The sequence below is a fragment of the Nuphar pumila genome, chromosome 12 (assembly GCF_984573655.1).
Source record: "Nuphar pumila chromosome 12, dmNupPumi1.hap1.1, whole genome shotgun sequence".
NCBI classification, from domain to species: Eukaryota; Viridiplantae; Streptophyta; class Magnoliopsida; order Nymphaeales; family Nymphaeaceae; genus Nuphar; species Nuphar pumila.
In genome coordinates this window covers 15649642-15665445 of record NC_143260.1, presented here as the reverse complement: position 1 = coordinate 15665445, position 15804 = coordinate 15649642, and the positions used below count along the sequence as shown (strand labels likewise).

The 15804-nt window shown below is 38.8% G+C and overlaps 1 protein-coding gene across 6 annotated transcripts; it reads right to left on the bottom strand.

The window, feature by feature from the left end:
* Positions 1–4068: 4068 nt before the first annotated feature.
* On the bottom strand, positions 4069–14800 carry LOC149820110 (protein KINESIN LIGHT CHAIN-RELATED 1-like). Of its 6 annotated transcripts, XR_016426414.1 has the most exons (4): positions 13047–14783; positions 10510–10555; positions 5157–5214; positions 4399–4502 (listed from the first exon to the last, which is right to left on the bottom strand). XR_016426414.1 is itself a non-coding variant. In XM_089982179.1 (3 exons), exons 1-2 carry the CDS (start codon positions 14663–14665, stop codon positions 10546–10548), a joined length of 1629 nt encoding a protein of 542 aa, XP_089838305.1. In that variant the 5' UTR covers positions 14666–14783; the 3' UTR covers positions 4423–4502; positions 10510–10545. The 6 variants fall into 6 exon arrangements, 4 of the variants coding, with proteins under 4 accessions (XP_089838304.1, XP_089838306.1, XP_089838305.1 ...); XR_016426413.1 differs by lacking the exons at positions 5157–5214; positions 10510–10555 and adding an exon at positions 12781–12884 and having other exon boundaries at positions 4417–4502; XM_089982179.1 differs by lacking the exon at positions 5157–5214 and having other exon boundaries at positions 4423–4502.
* Between the last annotated feature and the right edge of the window lie 1004 nt (positions 14801–15804).

Genomic DNA, 15804 nt, shown 5'->3' with positions numbered 1-15804 from the left:
CAGTGGCTTCAGGACGGGAATCGAACTTGCATAAACCAGGTTTTAAGTGATCAGACCACATTGAGTCTCGATTATTGGATCAAATCAATTAAAACAACTGGTTCGCCTAGTTCTACCATTTCCCATGTTAGAAAAATACAAGTAGTCCTCTCCCATCGGTTGGCTTGGGCAAAATCCCATACCCGTCAGCGACCGGTGGCGGGCTCTGGCTGGTTAGGCTATTGTTGCTCCCCTGCCCAACGATGGATCATCGGGGCGGGTGTCATTCGCGTGTCTGCTGTAATCCACCAGAATCACCAGAGGAAAAGGGAGAAGAGGGGTTATGACCTGCTGCCAACAACGAGGGATCGTGCCCTGCTGGTGGGTTGGTCGGACGGTGGACACTCCTGTCCGACGATAGATCACCGGGCGAGGTGTTGCCGACGGTCCCACCAATGTCCACTGATAAATGAAGAGAGAGGGAGGAGAACACCCTCTCTCATCAGCATTGGTGGGCATGGGTGGATCAACATGTGGGAACCTATCCAACCCACACTGTTTGGTGGTTGGCTACCAGACTGGGAGGGGTGGCTGGATCCTCCCACCTGCAGTTGCTTCAGTGGAGCACAAGAAGAGGAGGGAGCAATTGATGAACGACCACCTTCGCTATCTAGGGCATAGTTGGAAGACTTTGCAAATGACTGGCTTTCTGTCATCTGATCCAACGTCGATAGTGGGTGTTTGTTGAAGGCACCAGAATGAGCATTGCACATAGGCGTTGTTGTGGCCATGCCCATCGACGTGTAATCCCTAAATTGTCTTTTCAACAAACCAATACATTGATTTGCTTATTTGTGTACATCTTTCATTTTAAATAATTTAAATTTAGTTTTCTACTTTTCTAAAGTTCATATGACGTAGTGTTTGACTTAGAATATGAAACTCTATTTAAAATATAATATAAACTTAGCAATGCATCACCCTATAGATTATAATCTATACCATAACTAATAAGCATTGAATTAACCATATCTATAAAAGTCTTATTCTTACGTTCAACTCTTACGTTCAACTACACTATTATGTTGAGGAGTATATGAACCAATATATTGTTTATGTATTCCATGATTATCACAAAATTTAATGAAATCATTTGATAAATATTCACCACGTCTATCAGATTTATTTTATAATTATGAAAGTTTTCAACCTCAGCTTTAAAAATCTTAAAATTTTCAAATGATTTATCTTTTGTTTTCATGATATAGATAAACATATTTTGAGAAATCATCAATAAAGATTATAAAATAATTGTTACCCCAATGAGTTAGAGTATTTTTCAAATCACATACATCACTGTGTATTAAATCTAATAGTTTAGAAGTTCTTTCAACACTTTGAAATAGCTTTTTTGCAAACTTTATTTGAATACAAACATCACATTTTCTAACATATTTAGTTTTGCATTTAGGAATAAGTCCTAAGTTCTCACGTTTCTCAAAGATTTATAATTTACATGTCCTAATCTAGCATGCTATAAATCATACAAGTAAAGCATATAAACAAAAATACAATCAACTTTATTCATCAAATTGAGCTTGAACAATACACTGGTAGCATAGCCTTTTCCTACAAACTTATGGTTCTTCGACAGTACAATACTATCAAATTCCAAAACAACTTTAAAATCATGAGTTGTAACCAGATAGGCAAATACAAGGTTATTTGTCATGGTAGGTACATGATACATATTTTGGAGGGTTAAGCATTTTTTAGAAGTAAAATAAAGTTTCGCACTCCCTTTTTCATAAATCTTAGCCTCATGTTTGTCTCCCATATAGATTTTATGGTCTTCCCCCATAGTTTTGTATGTTTTGAACATACTTCTATTATTGCATGAATGGATCGTTGATCCAGAATTCATGTACCACCCTTTATATGAATTGATCATGAATATCTCACTAACTATAATCACCAGGTCATCAGGTTTACTAACTTTATTGCCTTAGATTTTTTTCTTGTGTTGGCATTCTCTCGTATAGTGACGTAGTTTATCACAAGTGAAACAAGAAACAAATTTTTTTTAGCAATAAACTTGGATTTTTATTCTTATTCCCAACTTCGGATTTGAACTTTGGTTTGTATTCAATCATGTTTACCTTAGCACCAACTTCTTTTACTTTATATTTTTTATCTTGAGATCGAGCTTCATTATCAATTATAAGATGTTGAAGAACTTGTTCTAAGGTAAACTTTTTGTTATTATGCTTTAATTCATTTTGATAATCTTTTCAAGATGGGGGCAATCTACCAATAATTACAGCTACCTGGAATGATTTGTCAAGGTTCATACTCTCATACTTGATCTGATTAGGCAAGATTTGCATCTCATGGACTTCAAGTAGCAGTGGCTTATGATCAAAGAATTTGAAATCTATATACTTATTAACTAAAAACTTACGATTTTCTACATCCTCCATTTTGTACTTGCTTTCAAAGTTTTCTCACAGCTTTTTTGTCAGAATAACTTCTGAGTAAAGGTCGAACAAGGTGTTGGAGAGTGCATTCAGTATATGTCTGTGACACATAAAGTCATTCAACTTTCACTTTCGTCTCTTACAATTTTCAACAATGGTTTCATCATTTCGTTCTTTAGGACAATCTTTTGTGAGCACGTGCACCACATTTACAATCATGAGGAAGATGAGCACGTTGTATTGCCATCGTTTCCATCGTTTGAAAGCAATATAATGTTTGGATCTAAGGTCTTATTCTTCAATGTTTGTTCAATTACTCTTTTACCCGTGAATGCAATGTAAGCATTGGATTCGACAATAATAATGATATCTCCCAACATACCAAATTTGGCTGTCACTCCACCAATTGTAGGGGAAGTATGGATTGATACATAGAATAGCTCACATCCATAAAACCCCTCAGCCACCCCACCAAGGAGTCTGATGCTTTAGCCATGCAGCAAGTGACTAGCATCATAAACTCTCAACATCATCTAACTTGAATACCTTAAGCCAAACCACCTAGCCTGGTGTATGGAGCCCTTGTGGGCTTATAACTTGTTGATATTGATAGTTTTTTAGATTGGCAGTTTATCAATAAATTAACTAATTGATAATCATTGTAAGATCTTATTCATCAACCAATGTGAATGCTGCTGTCGATGGGTTTTCAACATAGTTTCATGAAGCTCCCTTGAGTTACTGAAAACGGTGACGAGATACAGAACTTTCATGAAGTAGAGCTGCAATGTACAACCCTAGCATGCACCGCAGTTCAGGCAGCAAAATGTTTTTTTAACAAAGAAAAATAAAGGTAGATAGAAGAGGGGACATTTTGTTTTTTATGTACTAGAAAGTACATCACAATATCACGTATTTGGAGAGAATACCTTATCACTAATAACTTCTACATTGCTATATAACGAAAAGTGAGATGAATAATTATATGTTGATATAAAAAGATCCTACAGCTATTTTAACTAGCAATGCCCTATAACTTGGAGAAATTTTAGCAGCAGTGGTTCTATGAGAGCTGTCATGAGAATAAACATAATAAGGGCACCTCAAAACGATAAGAGATTACATAAATCTTTATTAACAAACTAGAACTTTTTGACAGCAAAGAGTTAAGATCACACGACGAACTTGAAGATACGATGGAAATAGAAAAATGTAAAAGGAGACGAGAATCACCAACAGGTTACATTGGTTCCAGGAGCCAAACCTCATCAATAACTCATCTCAGAAAACATTAGTACAATCTACATAACGAATCTTCCAAGCTTCTTTTCAACAACATGATTATGAACCATTGTGCACTGCTTACATGAGAGGCGTCATAGGAATAGACATTAATGCATCTTTAATAAATAAACTATTCAAAAGAAAAAAAAATCACGGAAGATATAGCATAACGTACATCATTTTATCAGCAAAGCAGCATCAACAAGCTGATCTCAGAAATCACTAGCCAATTCACACGCCACATCTTCCAATTTTGATTCCCAAGAACATGATTATGAACCATTTACATAAATCATCCGCAAAATGATGTGAAATAAGACAAATGTAAGCAAAATAACACACATTTTTATTGACAAAAAAAACTTTTGACAGTAGAAATAAACATAAAGATCACACAATAGATCAAGAGATACAAGAGGAATAAATTGGTAAACGGATACAAGAAACTCATGAAAAGATAAATCAAACTGAATTTCATGTTCAATCTTTACACATTTTATGTTACACAAACACCAACACTGCAGACTTCAACTTCTAAAGCCAAAGCTTGACCATCTCCTGGTTCCCTCTTTCTTCGGCCTGTGTGATTTAGAATCAATGAGATTCTCAAGGGACTTTGCCTTTCTATTCCTGGTCCTTCCTGCTTCTTTCAGTAGCTCAGATAATCTTCTTTTCTCATCATCAACATCAGGGTTAGCAGTGCCCAATTTCTCTTCCCTCACCCGAAGAACAAACTCTAGAATCTCAATAGCATCTTCAACCCTGACATAAATACAAAAAATTTAGCAAAATTTTCATTATTAATCCCAAGTTTTGCAACCATTAACAGAAAATACTCAAGAGTTCATCCTCTGATTTTTTATTTTACTTTTCATCACTGCTTTAAATTACACAAATTATACAAGCAAAGAAAAAGTAAAAAGAACCAATACAAGAGGTGTCAGAGAAGTGCATTGCATCCAATTTCATTGCCCAACACATAAGTGGAGTAACTACCGTCTACTAGAATGTATATGAAACTGATAACCTCCTATTTCACAAGACAAATCCAATTGCAGCTTTCAATGTTATCCATACTAGAAGAAAGAACTTCTGCACACTAATTTACGAGTATACATATCACTTGAGGAAAATGATACTATCCACATATATATCCAACAAACTATCTATAACTAATGCACAATGACCAACCAATGTCATCCCAGGAAATTCCCCACATATTTTGCAAAAGGTTTAGATCCCCACAAAGAATGCCTTGGCCACTATGGTTCCCATTTCTGTATAGCTCCCACGAACCAGCCACTTTGGTGATCTGTGGTAAAAGTCAGTATCTAAGAAATAGGAAGCTTTCGATGCAAAACCCTGTTAACAATAAGAGATGCTTTTGCAAAAGGTCTAGATCCCCACAAAGAATACCTTGGCCACTATGGTTCTCACTTCTGTATAGCTCCCACGAACCAGCCACTTTGGTGATCTGTGGTAAAAGTCAGTATCTAAGAAATAGGCAGCTTTTTTATGCAAAACCCTGTTAACAATAAGCTTTAGCAATTATATAGAAAACAGGCTTCACTAGCTCCATCTCCAAAACCACAGATGAGGGAGTGTCCGTCCTAGTTCTTTAACAAACAGGCAGCTACTATTTTTTTATATCTTTCAGGATCACAAATTTTAATACTTCCCTCCATGCTAAATACTTGAAGACATTTTGAGAGGGTCCAACGGGAAGCATAAGATTCAAAGAATAATATTTTCTAAATAAAAAATTATTCTGTGTGCAGCATGTTTTCCTTTGAAGTTTCAATGGAATGATCAAGCTCATCAAATTCTTCTCAATTATAACTGTGGTGCTTCATAACAGTAGGCATTACCAAGAGGCAATTTGTAAAATCTAAATAGAGCTCTAAACATTCAAGAAAGCTCTCCTATGAATCAGGAAGGTACTTTTTTTCCAATAAAAAATAGATGCAGAATTATTTTAACCAATTTCCTTCAGGCTAACTGATTCAAGTGCCACTGGTATTCTAGGAAATGTTCAGCCCATCAAAATATTTATCATATGATATGCAAAAGTCAAATCAACAATTGTGGTATCAGCATCATTAGAATATACTTTTTTCCGAAGAATAAATAGGGAAACTCTTGGAAATTTTGAACACGGAAAAATAAAGATAAAAAGAATTTATTTATATTATTTATTCAATAATGTGAAAATATCAGAAAGCATCAAGCTATTCAAAAAAGAAAGAAGAATTTATTCATGTTTGAATAAAAAGAAAAAAGAATTATGATATCCTCAGCCAATGATATACCTTAATATTGTTTATGAAAAACTGACAATATATTTGCAATTTTCCATAATATGGGGTATTTACAACTAGGATGCAATGAAAAATCAGTCTCGAGACTAGGCTGAGTGCCTACAAAAATTTGCACCCCCATCATGAAACAAAACATGGAAAATATTGATAAGAAAATCGATTACAATGAGGCACTACGCAAAAGTAGAAGCTGTTTTTCTGAATAAGTGAGTTTTCTTCTTTTTCTTGATCAGTCAAAACCTGGCAGTACAATTACAAAACCTCAACTGTGACCATTGCTGGAACTCACATCAGCAGTGACATCAAATCATACTCATAATCAGATCAGAATTTTTTCAAGAGAAAAGACACAATTTGATTAGGAGCCTATTTGATTTTTCACAAGGCACATAAGATAAATGAGACATAAAGAAATGAATGCACGACAGAGGGTTAAGAAAGAATAATGAAATAAAACAAAGAAAGGAGAAAGTAGAGAAAAGAAGCTACATGCATGAATGATAAGGAGGAAACTAAAAAGAAAGGGAGATGACTTAGAAAGAGTATGAAAGAAAGAGGAAGGAGCAGAAACATAAGCAGTACAGATTTGATTGAGGTCTTCCTCTCTGCTCGCACCGATACCATGTAAACTATCCTTGGGAATTGTGCCATGCACACAACAGATGCAGAAGAGGAAGAAGTTGAAGGTGAAGGTGAAGGAGGTGAAGTCAGTCGGTCATTCCTCAATGAAATAAGAGACACCCTAGAGTCCCTTATTACATATGCCACAATTACACAAAAGGCCTTATATGTGGCTATCTTTTAGATAAAAGTCCTTTAACTAAAAGGATAGAAATGGAATTGACATGAATCAACATGAATCCTTAGTAGAGGAACTTGCCTAGTCAATGACTAAGCTTGAGGTTTTTCTTATTTTCCATTAAGAAAAAGTAGTGAAGAGGGAAAGGGTTCAAACTCTCTCTCTCTCTCAGCTTCCTTAAGAGGAAGAAAAAGAAGATGGGATTCACCAAATACTCTCTCTCTCGCTCCTTCTTCCCTCATCCCCTTTGTCCACCCCCCCGTTCACCTTTCTTTTTTAGCATTTTTTTATTATTATCATTTAGCATTTATATATTTTAGTTTTTGTAATAAAAAAAAAGGTCTCTAATCAATGTCAGCAATTGCCCAGGGTTTTTGACCTCTAAGGTCACTTTTCATTCTCAACCTCCACTAGTATTTCACTAACATCACTATAGACTCGCACATACAAACCTTTTTTCTTTCTACACCAATTCTCAGAATATAAAAACATTGTAAAAATATTTTTTACATCATCATTATTAAAGTTATTGCCTAGTTGCCTACTCTAGAAAGGTCAGGGTGAGATAGGCAATGCAATATTATTTCAATTAGCCTAGCTTAGTGGAGGTTAGGTACCAGGCTCTTGCACATTTGAGCCAAAAGAACACCTAGATCTAAAGCCTAATCAGCGCGGTACCTATTTTTTCTTGATAATTTTGTGCCCTATTGGGTTGAATCATAATAGGAACAATTTCCTATGTTATTCTATATAGATACAGATTGGTGCATACAGGGGTGAAGCCAGGAATTTAAGCTAGGGTGGGCACAAATGCACAGTCAGATCCTCACATGCTAATTGAAAAAAAAAAACTTAAAATTCTCATCTATACTAATTGAAAAAAAAAAACTAAAATTCTATGTTCATCAAGTATTAAATAATAAATACATAACACCATAAAAGCATAATCCAAAAATCATGTCATTTAAACAAATACAAAATTGAAACCCTAATTCTTATATCATCAATTATGCATTTATGTTATTCAAGCATGTAGAATCATGTTTAATTTTAATTAAAAAAACACAAAAATACTTAAATTAAATATCCATCCTATTTAAAAATAAAATAAAAATTTAAATGCTAGTTGAAAAAATACAAAAAACTCTAAAACCTAATTAAATAGTCATGCTGCTTAAAAAAAACTAAATGAAAACCTTAATCCTAGCAAGCACCCTTCATAGTTTTCATACATAAGCTAATTGAAACAAAAAATAACAAAACCTCAAATTTCTAACTAAAATCAAGAATGTGCATCATGCATAATGTTGAATAAAAAATACAAAAATAACTAATTAATATTCATCTCATTAAAGACCTAAATGTTATTTGGAGAAAAAAAGCACAAAAAGGCTCTAAACCTAAATGCTAATTGAAACCCTAATTCTTATATCATCAATTATGCATTTATGTTATTCAAGCATGTAGAATCATGTTTAATGTTAATTAAAAAACACAAAAATACCTAAATTAAGTATTCATCTTATTTAAAACAAAATAAAAATCTAAATGCTATTAAAAAAGAATATAAAATTTTCTAAAACCTAATTAAATATTCATGCTATTAAAAAAAAAACTAAATGAAAATCTCAATCCTAGCAAACATTATTCATAGTTTTTATACATAAGCTAATTAAAACAAAAAATAACAAAACTCCAAAATTTTTAACTAAAATCAAGCATGTGGATCATGTATAATATTTATTAAAAAAATACAAAAATAACTAATTAATAACCATGTCATTAAAAACCTAAATACTAAATAGAAAAAAATACAAAAGCCATAAACCTAAATGCTAATAGAAACCATAATTCTTACATCATCAGTTATGCATTTATGCTATTCAAGCATGTAGAATCATGTTTAATGTTAATTGCAAAACATAAAAATACCAAAATTAAATATTTTGGTGGTCATCTACTTCTCCGCGGCCATCTCTGCGTCGGCATCTACGCCCAGATGTGGGCCTGCACCCACGCCAGAAGATCATGGTGGCCTTCAGGTGTTCAACGCCATCAACCTATTGTTCAAGTTCTCCCACTTCATGGTCAACCAGGCGATACAGGAGGTGTTCGAGAGGGAGGACCAGGTCCACATCATCGACCTAGACATCATGCAAGGTTTGCAGTGGTCGGGGTTGTTCTAAATGGCATGTCGACCTTGGGGCCCGCCCTTCGTTTGATTGACGAGTGTCGGCTCCTCCACAGAGTGCCTAGAGGCGACATGCAAGCAGCTATCAGACTTCGCGGAGACGCTTGGCCAGCCATTCAAGTTCATCCAAGCGGCTGACAAGGTCGAGGACCTGGACCTCAACCGCATCTGGGTGAGCAACGCAGACGTCGTGACAGTGCACTGGTCTAAGCACTCATTGTACAACGTGACGAGGTCAAACCGGAACACGTTGTGGGTGGTGCATTAGCTAGCGCCCAAGGTTGTGATGCTGGTGGAGCAAGACATGAGCCATGGGGTCCTTTCGTCGCTCAAGGCATTCCATAGAAGAAGACCTATTGTCCAGGGAGATAAGGAACATGTTGGCAGTGGGTGGCCCCTCCAAGAGCGGTGAGTTGCGCTTAGAGAGTTGGAGGGGCAAGATGACGGAGGAAAAACTCACCCGTCAACTCCCTTTGGGTCGGGCACTAGTGCCCACCCTGACCCGATCAGGGTGTGCACAACCCACAACTTCTACGGGTCAGGGTGCCAATCTTGACCCATGCCCCCAACGAAGATTTTTGTGGGTTAGGGTACGTGCCCACCCTCCCCATAACATGGCTCCGACCCTAGGTGCATACCAATGTTGTGAATAGCATTGAGGCATAGTGAGGCGCAAGACCCACTCAGGAAGCAAGGCGCAAGCCTCGAGGCATAAGGCATAGGCTTAAAAAAAAATATTAAAAACTTTATCAAATAAAAATAAAAAATAAACAGTATATCATTGATAAACTAATAATGAATAATTGGATATTAAATAGAGAATCTAAGATAAATTACAAAATGAATTTCAAGCAACAACTATAATGCAATAGTTTAATTGATCCAACAAAGAAGATGTGATCATTTAACCAAAGAACAAGAGACAACTAATACTAATACAACATAGACAAATAAGTAGTGTGAACTGTGAAGTAAAAACTAATAAAATATCAACCACAGTTATTAAACATAACAGTTAATGCACATTTATAAATTGAAAGTGCAACAAAATTCAGAAGCTTTACGTTACTGGAATCAATGACTCAACATCCATACTAAAGAAGAATGGTCTATGACCCTATCCTATAAACTAAGCTCCATCAAATTAATGTATTATACATGAACAAATTGGAAACCTATCACATAGGCACAACGTACTATAAAAAACAAAGATGAGAAACTGATTGGAAACAAAAAAAAAAAGTAAACAGAGATACAAAAATTACACACACTTGCACATACACACAACACACACAGGCTCTACATTCATATATACACTACACACACTCATTCACATAGAACACATACACAATGCACACACACACAGAGCAAACTTACACATACACACACACCATCACATGTTCACCCCCAAACACACACAACAAAACACCCATATGCTAATTCACATGTTCCAAGTGTCACCTTCGAATGTTGGAATCCCCTTCACATGACAAGAGGTCAATAACAACTGCAGAAAAGAAAAACAGTAAGAAGAAAGACGAAAAAAAATAACAGAGAAGGAAAAAAAAAGAAAGAAGAAGAAAGGGAAAGACGAAAAGATGAAGATGAAGATGTGGCGGAAAGGAGAAAATGGAAGAGAAGAAAAAGAAGATGAGGTGTAGAGAGAGAGTACTCGTGGGGGAGGGGTGATCTCGCTTCTGTCAATGGTTGCCGAAGGTCGCCACCGTCAATGGTTGTCGGAAGAATCATAGCCGATGGCTGTCGATGGAAGGGAGAATGAAGAGGATAAAGGGAAAAGGGACCTAATTGATCGCCCCCCCCCCCCCCCTCCACTCCCTTTGTTTTTTTATTTTTTTAACAAAGTTGGTGAAATGAGGGCTTTGACCTTCAATTGACCACAACTTTATGAGGCATGCGCCTCATGGCCAAGGTGCACCTCAAGGCAAAAGCATGCCTCAAGGCCAATAAGACATACACCTCTACCCCACTTGTGCTTTTCCTGAGCGCTACAAAACTTTTGTCCCAACACTTCGCTTCGAGGCATGCTTTTTGTGTCTCAAAGCATGCTTTTAATGACTCTGGTGCATACTTTAATGGATGAACTGGACATTGAAACCATAGTAATTATAATTGATGATATTTCACACTAATTCTAAACTAATTTAAGTGACAAGTACCATCCATCACTCAGGCTAGGTGTAGGCAAGGCCAAGCAAGGTTGTAACTCACTTTTTAGTTCATTTAAATTGATGTCTTCTAGAGCTTTGCTCTCCACCACTATTGATTTCTCAATTACATTATAATCAAGATTCAACATTCAGCAAGTACCATGTGAAGCACATGAGAGGGAAAGATCATTTATAAAAAATGTGGAATACATTGAGAGAGAGAAAGAGAGATGCTGCCCTTGAAGGAAAATAAAGGAATGATGGTTGGAGGATGTCATACTAGTGTTCATGAGGAGATAAACAGGAACAGCGACCCCCTTTATGCTATAAAATATAAAAGGAACCCAATTAGACTGTCTAGAACTTATTAGGCTAAAAAAAATGTCACGGCAGCATTTGACTAGATCATTTTAATCCTTTTACAAAAGGCGGTTATAAAAGAACATGAAATTTCTAAAATTCTTAAATCCTTGAAGATGAAACAAAAGTTGCAGTACTACAGAAAAGTAGTGCCAATAATGTTGACGTGAACACAGGCAGACACACAAGCACACATGCACAGAGAGAGAGAGAGAAGATGACAGGTCACATTTTTCTGCAAGTGAATGAACAACTGAGTCAAAGAATGAAACACATGAAGGCCGCATTTTCTTGCAACTCATGTGATTAGAAATCACATGTGATTCTATCTCATGTGATTCAAATTATATGATTCCAAATCACACAGCGGACAATGTGATTTAGAATCACATGAGAAATGGCCCCAAATCTGATTTGAAATCTCACAGCCCCATTTTCTCACATTTGCTTGCACGTGAGAAATATGGCGAATGAAAATCATTCTCCCACCATTGTGAGAGAACGATTATCATTTGGGGCCAAGCATACACGCTTAAAGAGAAATTCCCAACCCAAAATTTATGTTTATTTACTTGACCTATTGCATTTCACTCACTTTTTTCCAATTTTTTGTACATTTTGATGCTTGTTATAAAATGAGAAATGGCCCCAAATCTGATTTGAAATCTCACAGCCCCATTTTCTCACATTTGCTTGCACGTGAGAAATATGGCTAATGAAAATCATTCTCCCACCATTGTGAGAGAACAATTATCATTTGGGGCCAAGCATACACGCTTAAAGAGAAATTCCCAACCCAAAATTTATGTTTATTTACTTGACCTATTGCATTTCACTCACTTTTTTCCAATCTTTTGTACATTTTGATGCTGGTTATAAAACATGAAAAACAAAAACACTAGCAGGGTTTCGTTAGAAAACACTCATGAACACAAAACATTGACACAAGTATCTACTCTAATCAAGCTTCAAGCAGATAACGGCTACAGGCTGTTAAAAAATCTCGACATAAAAATTCTAAGCATCTTTTAACTAAATTACACATACCATAAAGTAGAAGTTTTTAGCGTTTATGCAAAACCCTCGTGACACTTAAATTCTACGAGGAGAATGAATTGGGACAACAAACTGATTGTGTATCTATTATGGAGAAGGGATTTTTCCATTCCCTTAATTTTGTGAAAAAGAGAACCCACAATCTCACCTAACGGGTGCTTTTTATGGATTCATCATTTTGCGAACGACTAAAGCCCTTAACTCACCCCAACGAGTCACAAGTCTCCACAAAGTTCTCCACCAAACAGATTCCTAGGTAACAGTGAACTGGCATTTCAGTATAAACCAAGAAAAAGTACAGCACAAGCACTCAGATGATGATCAACAATGAATAACGATTCCGAAGAGCAGAAGATGATGGTACTAATTGATCATAAATAACAGATGAGAGAAAATACCGTAAGCCGCTCCTACCTTCCAATTGCATCGTAAGCGGCAGCAAGATTACTACACACCCCGAGCGTATCAGGATGAGCAGGCCCGCATTCCTTCTCCAGGATGGTCTTAGCTTCTTCGAACAGATGCGCCGCCTCCTCAATTGCAAACAGCTGAATGCACACCAGCCCCATCTGGTTCAGAACCATCCCGAACAACAAAGATCTCTGCTCGCCCCCACCTTCCCTCAGCCTCTCCACAGCCCCCTTGAAACACTCATAGGCCTCCTCGAACCTCCCAAGGATGTAATTCATCACTCCCATCTGAGCTTCCAACCCGGCAACCACGCTCCGCTGTCCGGGTCCTCCGTCCAGCAACTTCGCAGCCTTCTGCAACACCGTCAACGCTTCCCCATGCTCGTTCATGGCCTCGTAAACCGCCGAGACCTCCGCGAGGCCGCTCGCGAGCTCCTCGCAGTCCTCGAACTGCACCTGCTTCGACATGTAGATCCTCAGAGCGTTCTCGCAGTAAGATTTCGATTCCCTGAGCTTGCCCGTGCGGTGGTAGAGGTGGGCGAGGCGGACGTAGACGGCCGCCACCTCCGGATGGTTGTCCCCCACCGTCGACTTGAAGACCGTGAGAGCCTTCTGGTACGCGAACACCGCCTCGTCGTAGCGGCCGAGCGAGAAGTAGGTGTCACCGATGGATCGATCGATGGCCGCGATGTGTCCCTCGCAGCCCCCCTCCGAAGAGAACGCCATGCCGGAGAGCACCAGATTCTCGAGCGCGGACTCGTAGTCGCCGCGAGCGTCGCAGATCAGGGCCATCAGGCGGCGATCGGCCGCCTCCTCCAACGACCCGGCGTCCCGCTCGCGGTGGACGGCGAGCGCCTGCCGGCAGAGCTCGTCGGCCTCCGGGAACCTCATCGCCTGAACGTACGCCTCGGCGATGTAACGGCAGGTCTCCGCGACTCTAGGATCGGTCTCGCCGAGGGCTTGCTTCTGGATGCTGAGAGCGCGATCGTAAGAATTGAGCGAGCGATCGGTCCGGCCGAGCATCGCCAGGGTGTCGCCGAGCTGCATATAGCCGGAGAAGGCGGCGAGGGCGTGGTCGGGGCCGAGGTCGGGCGCCGGGATCTGGATCGAGCGCTCGAGGGCGGCGACGGCGTCGTCGAAGTGGCCGAGGGCGGAGTTGATGGCGGCGACGACGTGCAGGCACATGACGAGGTCGAGGCTGGGGATGAGGGAGCCGGAGGTGATGAGCTCGAAGGATCTGGCGGCCCGGAGGGCGTAGTCGAGCGCCTTCCGGGGGTTTTCGGCGGCGAGGTCGCGGGCGAGCTTGAGGAGGAAGGGGCCCAGATTGGGGTTGTCGACGGCGGCGTCGGCCATGGCGGAACTCGTCTCCGGCGAAGGGGAGGACTTCCGACCGGCGGAGTCATTGGGGGACGACTTCTTTCGGGGGGTGGCGGGCGAGGGGGAATGGGACTTCCTGGGGACGGGAGATCTCTTGGGAGTCGAGAGTCTCACCTGCTGCTGCTGCTTCTCCTTCCCACCTCCTCCTCCTCCATCCGCCTCCCCATGTTCGTGATCTCCGTCACCGTGCACCGGTGATGGTGGCGCTGCTGCCGGTGGGTCTTCCGGGAGGACGAGGGCCGGCATTGTTCTTTAGACGCTCCTTTCTGACAGTTTGAGTGCGGGAGGACGAGAAGGTCAGGGCAATTACGGGGAGTGTCTGCCTCGTGGACTGACCTGCCCGGTGGGGACAAACACGCTTAGTTTAAAGGAGACGTTTTCACTTTGAGCCCCGGTCTTTACCTTATATATACCAAAAGGAGACCCAATGTTCCATCTCCCAACAAATCTTAGATTGCACTTGTTTGATTGACTACCTTAGCAACCTTGGGCGGATCAGGTGCGATCACATTGCACCCTATCAGTGTGTGCCACTGCGCTTGACTGCTCACTAGCTAGCACATGGAGGACAGTCAAGTGCAGCGGGGGTACACTACAGTGATCCATTGTCCTGAGCAGTGTTGTCAGTATCGTATCGCTAAAAAATCGATATGATACGGACCTGAACAAGTTATTTTTAATAAATATAAAAAATAACTTAAAATTAATTTTCTATATTATTTTAATGATTTTTAACACGTGACTTTTTTTATTGACACATAATATTTTTTAATCCGTATACACCTGAATGGTTGGCCAAACGATGCAGGCCGGATTTTGACATTCGTAGTTTGACTTGGATGGTCATGGATAATGGGCCGAATTTCTTTTTTTTGGATCGTATGATTTGATCCACACACCATTTTATATGTTTTAACAAGTTTATTATGAATTTTTGCCTTAAATATGGATCTCAAATTAGATCTAAATACCATAACATAAAAAAAATGTTTAAAATCTAAAAATCTTGAATTAGATCTAAAAACTAAAAAAATATTTAGAATGTTTAAAAATGTCTAAAAATTATATATTCAAAATCATATTCTATGTTCAAACACATGAAATGGTTTCTCTTGAGAATAGGCTGGCTGCACTCACCCAACAAAAATTTGTAAAACAAGAATAAGAAGAATAAATCTTTGATGAAAATTCACTCAATAAAAAACCACTACATGCCCACCTGAATCCTTCCGTCACGAAAAAACAGAATATGATTCACAATTTCAAAAGGCAAAATAGGAATATAGCCCTTAAAACTGAGAAATTGCCTGTAACCCATAATTGGTGTAATTAAAAACTATTTTTTGCCGAACAAATAATAACGTAGAATCAATCCAATACCAAAA